Source organism: Corythoichthys intestinalis, chromosome 13 (assembly GCF_030265065.1).
Source record: "Corythoichthys intestinalis isolate RoL2023-P3 chromosome 13, ASM3026506v1, whole genome shotgun sequence".
Classification (NCBI taxonomy): domain Eukaryota; kingdom Metazoa; phylum Chordata; class Actinopteri; order Syngnathiformes; family Syngnathidae; genus Corythoichthys; species Corythoichthys intestinalis.
The window spans coordinates 21,351,294-21,362,348 of record NC_080407.1 but is presented as its reverse complement, the minus strand read 5'-3'; the positions used below and the strand labels follow the sequence as shown (position 1 = coordinate 21,362,348).

At 38.6% G+C, this 11,055-nt stretch overlaps 1 protein-coding gene across 1 annotated transcript in view; it reads left to right on the top strand.

Annotated features, from left to right (window-relative positions):
- The first annotated feature begins 340 nt into the window (after positions 1-340).
- The window catches only part of LOC130928070 (zinc finger protein OZF-like), a 28,381-nt gene continuing 17,666 nt past the window's right edge, over positions 341-11,055 (top strand). Inside the window, exon 1 of the mRNA XM_057854290.1 lies at positions 341-788. Coding sequence (XP_057710273.1) covers positions 665-788 — 124 coding nt within the window. The 5' untranslated portion in view covers positions 341-664. The remainder of the gene's footprint in view (positions 789-11,055) is intronic.

Below are 11,055 nucleotides of genomic sequence, written 5' to 3'. Positions count from 1 at the left end.
CGCGGACGTATTTGTGGATCTGAAAAACACGTGAAAATGACTAATGTATTCGTGAGAATCGCGGACGTATTTGTGAATTTGAAAAACGTTTGAATCGCGAATGTGCTTGTGTGTGAAAATTTGACCGTTTCTTTTTATGTTTGTCTCAAAACGCGGCCGCCGATTACAAAAACACATGTGAAACTCACGAATATATTTGTGGATCTCGAAAATACATGTGAAAATCTTGGGTATATTTGTGCATATACAAAAAATATGTGTGAATCGCGGATGTATTTGTGAGAATATTTTTGAGACAAATCTCTCCCCATAGTAGCGGAGCTACTCGGAGCTAGCTACATTTGTCTGCACATGCGCGCCGACATCTGGTCGCCACACACACACACGGTCAGTTACCCTTGCGGAAATTTAAACGTGCTCAGCAACACGCTGCTTTTTGTGCGGAGTTAACCCACTAAGTTCGCGACGCAGGAAGTTCAGAACCACTTGACTGGAACAAAACCGAAAATTTGGTCCGTCCATCTTCAAGTGGTCTTTGTGCGTGTTGAAGTTTCGGAGCATACTTATCTTTGCATAGTTTAGCTTAGCTTAGCTTAGCTTGCGAACACAGACCAACGTGGGTTCACGCTTGAACATCAAGTTGGAGCCTTCTAAAGTTTGCAAAATGCGCGCAAGAACGACGCCAGCCGCAAAGTTCGAGGCGGAACTTTGTGGCGCAAAAGATCTGCGACATCAACGCTCGACTTCTTGCAAAATTCAAGCAAAAGTTGTGCCTTGCACACTACCAGGTTGGTTCACCGATTCGGAAAATACTATTCATTTTTTCTTCCCATGGTATTTGAACATTGAGCATTAAAGGCTAGACCTCCCTGTATAAATGAATTGGATGTCTATCGTTTTGAATCATAAAAATAATCTTTGATTGATCCTCCATTGGGGAAATTTGGGTATGGCGGTAAACTCCCGAGTGGTTTGAAGTTCCGCTTTTAAACCTTAATTTGGCTAGATTTACCATATTTTGATTTCCAAAAATGAGGACACTCTGCCTGGCCTCAAGTTATTTAAATTTTACTCTTAAGATTTCTTATCAAGGAGGTAGATTTGTATCTTTTAGTATTCTATGGAGATAGAATAGTGCTAAAAGAAGTGAGGTTGTAAAATGAAAATTATCCCTGTAAAATGACCAATTTTAACTAAAAAACACTTGTATTGCCAACATGAAAAAAAGTCAAAGGAATAAATTGTTCTACAGGTTGTTTTTTCTTCACTACAGGTTAAAAATTACCAATTATAAGTGCACAAGTTTTGTCATATTCTTGTCGAGTTTTATGAGCCAAAAAAGATACTGGTAACCCAGTTTTAAAATTTAAAAAAAAAAACCTGTAAAATGACAAATTTTAACTTGTAAAACAAAAAAACAACAACTTGTATTTCCAAATTTTGCGTTGTGAAATTAGGCTCGAGCGTATGATGTGGCACTCGCGAGGTTTCCGCCCCTATCGCCATGTTGGAAGCAGGAAGTTAGGTGTCAGAACTCTGGGAAACATAAACAGTGAGGCATTTCGACTCATGTCGCTCTTAAAAAATGATTGGAAATGATTGTTCGGTAAAGAATTGCAACAACCAATCGAATAGAAAGGAGAATGTACTGGTCGACGGAACCCCATTGAGTTTCTTCCGGATCCCTAGCGAGGGAAAGCTCATATCTGAACTTACCAAATGTCGAAGAATGGCATGGGTGGCCTCGATCAGAAGGAAGGGCATAACGTTTGATTCTCCAGTTACACACAGAGTTTGCTCTATGCCCTTCCAAGCCGATAAGTTAATTTCGTTTGTCTACGCAAATTTCTGTATCTTTATGCCCCAAGTCGGCCTGTTGTTAGCTATAGCTACAGCTAAACAACTAGTATGCATACATGTGCATTGTCTTCATAAGACATAATTCCTGTCGTTTCTAAATGAAAAAGCTGTAACATGTTGCCGTGAGATAGTGGCAAAGAATTTGTACACAGGCTACATTGTCTGCAACAAATCTGTTTTCTAAAACACGACATTGATTTGTCACTTAACTATCACAGCTCAGCACAGCACAAATTCAGATGTCCGTGACAATGAAAATGTAAACACACATTGCCTACCTTTGCAAGAACGATGGTGTTGCTGTTTGCCACAGTCATCATGTGCAGGTCCTGCACTCATCCGCAGCAAAACTGTTCGTAGCTTTGTAGCGATTTGTAGTTTCGGAATTGCTGAGGAGTGTAACATCAAACACTAAATACAGCATGATGTCCATTTCGCGTAGTGGTGGAAGCTTGTCGACATCTTTATTCCATTTGTGTTCGGCTTGCTCGTAAGGGTCAACATTGTTCACATCCTTAAGTTTGATCACATATTTGTTCTTCGCCTTAGTAACGAGTTTGTCTCTTTTATCGAACTGGCAAGTTAAAGGTTTAATGTCCTGCGAGCCAGACCTGCTTCCAATATGGCTGCTTTGTTGTCAAATTTCACGTGATCCCCCATTCTGTGACGAAAACGCTCGAGCCTAATAAACAACAAAAAAACACAATATAAAAAAAAAAAAAAATTCTACAAGTGTCTTTTTTTCCGTTTACAAGTGATTTTTTTTGTTCTACTGATATTTTTTCTTCACTACGGGCAAAAAAAAACCTTTTTTATTTAGTTTTATGAGCCAAAAAAGATACTCATAACCTAGTTTTAAAATAAAAAAAATACCTGTAAAATGACTAATTTTAACCTGTAAAACCCCAAAAAATTTCTACAAGTGTTTTTTTTCCGTTTACAAGTGATTTTTTGTTCTTCGGGTGTTTTTTCTTTGCTACAGGTTAAAAACCACCAATTACAACCTCACGAGTTTTGTCTCCCCCTTGTCGCGTTTTCAGAGACAAAAGTCACTTGTAACCACAGACGAAAAAACTATTTCTACATCGAAATAATCTGTTGTAAAACACAAACACAAAAATATCATTCCATGTCATGGTCAAAAAAAAGACGTGAGGAACGCAATCTAGTGAATAGTTCTTCGTGTTTTTTTTATTTTTTTTTTTTATGCTCTACATGTGTTTTCTGAGCATGTACAAATAGATTTCGGGTAAACATGTGAGCCTAAATTCTAACCAATCAGAACAGCGATTGTTCAGGAGGAGGGCGGGACACACCATTGCTGACCTGCCGGCTGCTGCTGCTTCCTCTTCCATATTACGGCAGATGATAGAAATGGTGAAACGCCTTAGGTAAGGAGTTTACTTTGTTTTCTCTTGGGTGTCATGTACTAAAAGGATTTTTCAAGCGAATGTAATCCCAATTTCAATATCAGTTTATTTTGCATTTAAAGAAGGGCACGAAAATCGATCTCAAGCCAGTTAGCCACGGTTAGCTATGTTGCCCTCGCATGGCCACGGATAGCAACTTGGTAAGGTCCTGGGTGACACGTACGCGAAGGATGGGAAGAAGTTGGAAAAACATTTGATAGAAAGTAGCTAACGACGACGCGTACCGTAATTAGCTCAGCGTTTTCACACACAGGTGTTCTACTGTTCTTCTACATTCATTAAACATTGCCTGGCAAGTGTATTAGTTTGCTACTCAATAATGTAACTAAAGCAAAATAAATCATTGACAAAGAATGATTTCCTTGGTAAATATTTAACTTTTGTGTTATAAACTATTTGACTGTCATGATTATGCACTGAATTTTATCATGGCTGTCTTTGGCACTTTGCTTTCAACTTAACCATGTCACAATGCTCATATACATTAGTACCTCTTGTGTTATTGCTCAAATTGGTGCATTATATTTTAACAGGATCTACAGATTTCGGATTGACTGGGAGAACAAGTGAGCCAAACTCTGGAATTTTCATACCACATATTGAATGCCGATTCATAACTGCAGAACATGCTTGATTGACTGCTGCTTTGGACCCACTAACATCAAGTAATCTTGGTGCAGACATTTTTTATGACACTGTAATGCAAGTAGATTGAATATGTATAATTTCATTAAACACCCTTTAAATTGGGGGAAACATGACGTACCTTTTGAACATTTTATTTCACCAACATTTTTCATTAGAAATTCTTGGAACATTTGTACTATGGATGAAGGAAAAATTAAAGTGCATATTAAAACGACAATGACTGAAACATAAGATTCAAAGATGAAATATATGGAAATACGTCAAGGTAAAAAAATTAATTTTGGTGGCTTTGGACCTCCATACTGAACAAGGAACATGTAACAAATTTACTGTTTTACCATTGTCAAATATTTGAAGAAGATCAGCACCCTAGCAAAAGCAGTCTGGTACAGGGGTGGCCAAGTCCAGTCCTTGATAGCCCCTATCCAGCTTGTTTTCCATGTCTCCTTCCAACACGTCTGACTCAAATAATCAGGACCGTTATCAGGCTCCTGCAGAGCTTGCTGATGAGCTGATCAATTGATTTAGGTGTGTTAAAGGAGGGAGACATGGGAAAACGAGCTGGATAGGGGCTCTCGAGGACTGGACTTGGGCACCCCTGGTCTAGTATGACAGGTCAAACAAATTTTTAAAAAATAGGACCACGAGATTATCCTCTTAATATTGCAATACATGACTTTATAAGTTGTAATGTTATAACTTTTTTTCTTGTACTAATACTACGACTTAAATCTAGTAGTCACATTTTTTTCCTCTTTTGTTTAGCTTTAATACTCAGTTATACAAACGCAAGACGCTATAATTCCAAAATACATAATCTACTGATGCACTGCAATACTTCCAACTCTGTTTAAAGTCCTCAAGTTGAGTAGTGTAGCGACTGGGCAATCGTAGGAAAGGGAGGCGAGTTGAAGATGTGGGATGCTCTGCTTCAGCTATCTCCAATTGCATATCTTCCAATTGAATCTCCCAGCCAACTGAGAATTTCACCAATTGTTCCAATGTGTCTTGAGGATCTGCGGAGGTAATGAACAAATAATATAAATTGAAACTATTTTAAGGTAACTTTTCAATTGCAAGATTACAATTAGAGATGTCTCAATCGCATATTTTTGCACCCAATTGCGAGTTCACCTGATTTTGAATCGCGATCGCATACCTAGGCAATATCATAGACTTCACTATGAGATGGTGAAGTCTATGGCAATATATAGAAAAAATATATTCTTCTTTAAATGAAACTATCCCAACATGATATATACAATGGTTGTTTTGGTCACCATCTGTATAACAAGGTATTGTAATTCAGAATATTTTAATTTGCAATAGCTGATTGCCAAATATAAAGTAAAACAAAATGGTTGCATATGTAACATAAAGCATTACATTTGTAAGATCAAAGTACTAACTGAGGATTTTCTTGGACGTTTATATTTTTGAATACTTATATACATATTACAATCTATACCATGTAAAAATCTACCATGCCCTGCGTTTCTTGCTTGCTATACTTTCTCAGCACAACGCCATCTATATGAAACATTATTGCACAATGATCTATTAACATTTTACGCCAAAAAAATAAAACCAAATTAGCCAATTTCGACTTGCCGTATATAAAGAAATGACGCCCCGTTCCAATAGCATTAATGCCCTGTACTGTTCACTCATGCACAAAAAAAAATTATATCCTATCAAATTAAAACAATAATATCTCTAGTTTTCCGGAATCTATCACACTGGCGACTAGGGATGGGAATCGAAATCCGATTCCAATTCGGAACCGGTTCCGAGTGTTTCGAGGCCTCGACATCACAATGAAAAAGCCTTAACGATCCCTTTAAAGTGCCTGTGACACGAAAAAGCATGTTTATTTCATAATACACGCGGTATTTTATGCTCCTGAATGATATGGACCGCTTGGATGTGTGTGGAAGCGATTGCTATATTTATTTAGTTTTTTGAATCCCGCGCCAGGAAAATGAGTGACTTCCGGCTTCGGTCTTGCATTGAGGAGGAGGGCGCTGTGACGTGTACGGGAGAAGACGTCCTCTTCACGCTACAGTGTACTGTTGTGTATGAGGACGAAGGATTCAGCTGATTTTGCGGATTAATACGTTTATTTTTCGCATCACGCCAGCCAAACGGCTGCAGAAAAATCATTCTGTATGAGGGAGAGGCGTATGCGCCTTTTTGGAGTTTCAAAAGGTTCCCATTCACCGTGGATATTTACTGTGGGACCATTGGACTTACGAGGAAGTGAGTAAACATCTTGTTTTGTATTATGTCAAATACGAATACAGCGATTACAAAGTCAACACTACAAACTTCCTTTAAATGAAGGACTACTTACGTTTGATCATTGATAGGCATGTAAAAAGCTGTCCTAATGGTCATTAGCAGCAGCCCGTTAGCTGCACAACAACTCCAGCCACCCTCCTCCGGGGAACGAACTGTAAATTGCTCTTCGCCGCGCGGTCTGCCGATCCGCGACGACAATAGACAACCGGGTCATCATGTCAAATAATCCAGGATAGTTATGTGTGATTTTCCGCTTTGAAGACTTTGAAACATCACTCGGTTCGGGTTAGCATGTCGGCTAGCTGTCACGCCTTCTGGTTTGTTTACATTCTTGAAGCCGGGGAAGGGAAATGTCCGATTTAGGTGTCATAAAATATAGTTCGGGAGGTGCGACAGTAAAGGTGAAGTCGACAGTTTTGACCATTATGGAGTAATTTTGCCATGTCGTCCTGAACAAATGCATTTTTATTATTTCATATTCAATTCAGCACAAGACTGTTATTTGTCATGACCATGCCATTTATTTAGCAATTGGGGAAAATACTTGGATAAAAAGAATATCCTGTAAAAATATTGAAGTAAAGAGACAGAAACAATGACATTTTGCCGCTCTCTTCGTCGCGTTTTCCTCATTGTGAATAGTTCCCCCTCGACGGGCTGACTGGTCCTTCTCAAGCCATTTATATAGCTATTGGGGAAAAATACTTGGATAAAAAGAATATCCTGTAAAAATATTGAAGTAAAGAGACAGAAACAATAACATTTTGCTGCTCTCTTCGTCGCGTTTTCCTCGTTCTGAATAGTTCTCCCTCGACGGGCTGACTGGTCCTTCTCAAGCCATTTATATTGCTATTGGGGAAAAATACTTGGATAAAAAGAATATCCTGTAAAAATATTGGAGTAGAGAAACTGAAACAATGACATTTGGCGGCTTTCTTCGTCGCGTTTTCCTCGTTCTGAATAATTCCCCCTCAATGGGCTGAATAGTAAAACCGATGAGCATAGTCTACCGCTGACGTCATCCACCTGTTGGGGACGCTAAAGCCCTATAATGGTAGGCGTGGCTAACTGGCAGATTAAAAGGCTAATTTCTCGTCATCTGTGCTTTGCTAAATTGTTGTATATAGTCGAATCGTCTCAAAATATGATTCTAATTCACATAATAATGCCATTTAAGACTTTTTTTTCTCGTGTCGTATGCTCTTTAACGAGTCCTGAAGACGCATATTGCGTCGTGACTGTCTTGTTGTCCAAATGCATCAAACTAGCATGGCGCCAAGAACCACCCGCTCCAATGTTTGGCTACACTTCACCAGGAAAGAGGGTGAAAATGAAAGGTTACGATGGTTTAGCACGAAGCACGAGCATTGCAGTTGTAAACATAACAATGACAGCACGTAGGTTCAAACGCTCAAAGGTGTGTCTTCACTTCACGAGGAAAAATTACAACAAAGCGACTTGCAGTCATTGCAAGGTGGAGATAACTGCATCGGGAGGGAATACGATTGCGCTGTCCTCACAGAGAGGCTAAGGCTCATTCCTGGCTATAAAAAAACAAACAAACAAACAAACAAACAAAAAAAAGTCCCGGCTATACAGCTAGCTAAACTCCCAAATGACGATGCAGAAGACGTTGGTATAATTTGCTGACTTTATTCAACCATCACTTGAAGAGTGAAACTAAGAATAGAAATGAAACAAATCAATTTCGTCCCCAATAACAAACAGGTTTGCATCAAAGTAAATCAGCGATGATTAGCTGCTAATAACAGTATGGTTAGCATTCGTTCGCTAGCATTAGCACATCGTTCAAACCACTACACAATTGGACTTAAGTGTCCGATCGCGAGTGGAAACACAACAACAACAACACAAAAGATGATACATACAGGCGTTGCCTCTGTAGATATTAACATTAACAAAGAACGTAGGCTCGTAGAAGTGTTTCCCTCTCTCACTCACTTGGATGTGGCATTTCTTCTTTGGGTGTATGCGCGCTTCAGTGGTCCTCAAACTGCGGCCCGCGGCCCAAATATGGCCCGCCTCCACATTTGGTCCGGCCATTTTGAATTTTTTTTTTTTTTTTTCTCAATCGTGTTATTTATTTTCTGGCCTTTTCTTTGAAGAATTCAGAGAGGGTTATTTGGTTATTATCTATTTAATTAATAGTGTTTTTATTATTAATTATTATTATTATTATAAAGAATCCAGAAAGGGTTATTTGATTGTGGCTTTCTGAAAAACAATAATTTTTTACATTTATGCACTTCTGCAATCGTCACACTTTTTCTGTAACAAACTGACCCCGGCCCCTCATCAGAGAAGGGAAAAGTTATGTGGCCCTCACAGGAAAAAGTTTGGGGACCCCTGCTTTAACACATATTGGCAAAGGCAGAACAAAAACCTATCTGCCTATATATACCAATATTTTTTATTTCTATTAGATAAATGTTTCAGTAAAATGTTACACATTCTTGTGTATTTGCCACTTATTGCCACAGTTAACATTGAGGCTTTGGGCCTCTTTTGATCTCGTTGTGAGTTTGTAAGGTTGTGACTTCTGATTAAACAAACTCGATGCCAATCAAAACGTTTGTTCTTTTTCCCCAAATTAGAATCGATAAGAGAATTGATAAAGAATCGAATCGTTAAGCAATATCGATAATGGAATCGGAATCGTAAAAATCCTATCAATTCCCATCCCTACTGGCGACGGTATGCACAGTCGTTAATTGCCGTTTTTTCTGTAATTTCTTTCGAGTTCTTCCTATGCTTGTAACACCGTATCAACTCAACACACGAAGTCAACATTGCTAACCGTAGGTAATTGGCTCGCCTTTGATTTTCGTGCCCTATTTTAAATGCAAAATAAACTAATATTTAAATAGGGATTATATTCGCTTGAAAAATCCTTTTAGTACATGACACCCAAGAGAAAACAAAGTAAACTCCTTACCTAAGGCGTTTTGCCATTTCTATCATCTGCCGTAATATAGAAGAGGAAGCAGCAGCACCCGGCAGGTCAGCAATGGTGTGTCCCGCCCTCCTCCTGAACAATCGCTGTTCTGATTGGTTAGAATTTAGGCTCACATGTTTACCCGAAATCTATTTGTACATGCTCAGAAAACACATGTAGAGCACTCCTAAATCGGCCAAAATCTTGACTTGAATCTATCTTCAAAACAGTTTTAAAATTTTCACATGTCGAAAGTAGACAGAAGGGAAATAATGGAATAACGGAAGCAATTTTAAAAACTTTAACACTTGATTCGCAAAATTAAATGAATTGAATGTAGTTAAAAGCTGCTGATACAGAATGGGGACTTGAGTATTTTTTTTACTGTTTTAAAATGTTAACTTGATACTGAAATAGTCGTTTATTTAAACCTGAGAGGCTTTTTATACAATTTTTGTAATTAATGCACGAAACATTAAAAGCATCTAATAGCTTAGGGGATTTGTGGGATTTACCACTGAGGTTGTTGGTGTGTTTTGCTTTTTTAAGACAGTTTACAATATTATTTGCACATTTTACTGACTGACTATGCCATTTCTGTTTGTTATTTATAATGTTTTGTGTTTGTCACTGAATAAACAGGTCAGTTTCTTGTTACCAACTATTGTGTGTTATTCAAACTCACCTAATTCAGCTGGCTAGTTGTTGTCAAGAGTACTAAAACCTTTTTCAACATGAGTCTGACAACTAAGTAAGGAGGCTAAATAACTTTAAACTAACACATGCTCAGATAGGTCGGTATCGGATCGGAAGTACAAAACAGTATTGGTATCGGATCGGAAGTGCAAAAACCTGGATCGGGACATCCCTAATTTCAGAGATAAGTATAGATTGAAAAATGATGCCAACAAATAATACAGTGCCTTGCAAAAGTATTCGGCCCCCTTGAATCTTGCAACCTTTCGCCACATTTCAGGCTTCAAACATAAAGATATGAAATTTAATTTTTTTGTCAAGAATCAACAACAAGTGGGACACAATCGTGAAGTGGAACAACATTTATTGGATAATTTAAACTTTTTTAACAAATAAAAAACTGAAAAGTGGGGCGTGCAATATTATTCGGCCCCTTTACTTTCAGTGCAGCAAACTCACTCCAGAAGTTCAGTGAGGATCTCTGAATGATCCAATGTTGTCCTAAATGACCGATGATGATAAATAGAATCCACTTGTGTGTAATCAAGTCTCCGTATAAATGCACCTGCTCTGTGATAGTCTCGGGGTTCTGTTTAAAGTGCAGAGAGCATTATGAAAACCAAGGAACACACCAGGCAGGTCCGGGATACTGTTGTGGAGAAGTTTAAAGCCGGATTTGGATACAAAAAGATTTCCCAAGCTTTAAACATCTCAAGGAGCACTGTGCAAGCCATCATATTGAAATGGAAGGAGCATCAGACCACTGCAAATCTACCAAGACCCGGCCGTCCTTCCAAACTTTCTTCTCAAACAAGGAGAAAACTGATCAGAGATGCAGCCAAGAGGCCCACGATCACTCTGGATGAACTGCAGAGATCTACAGCTGAGGTGGGAGAGTCTGTCCATAGGACAACAATCAGTCATACACTGCACAAATCTGGCCTTTATGGAAGAGTGGCAAGAAGAAAGCCATTTCTCAAAGATATCCATAAAAAGTCTCGTTTAAAGTTTGCCACAAGCCACCTGGGAGACACACCAAACATGTGGAAGAAGGTGCTCTGGTCAGATGAAACCAAAATTGAACTTTTTGTCCACAATGCAAAACGATATGTTTGGCGTAAAAGCAACACAGCTCATCGCCCTGAACACACCATCCCCACTGTC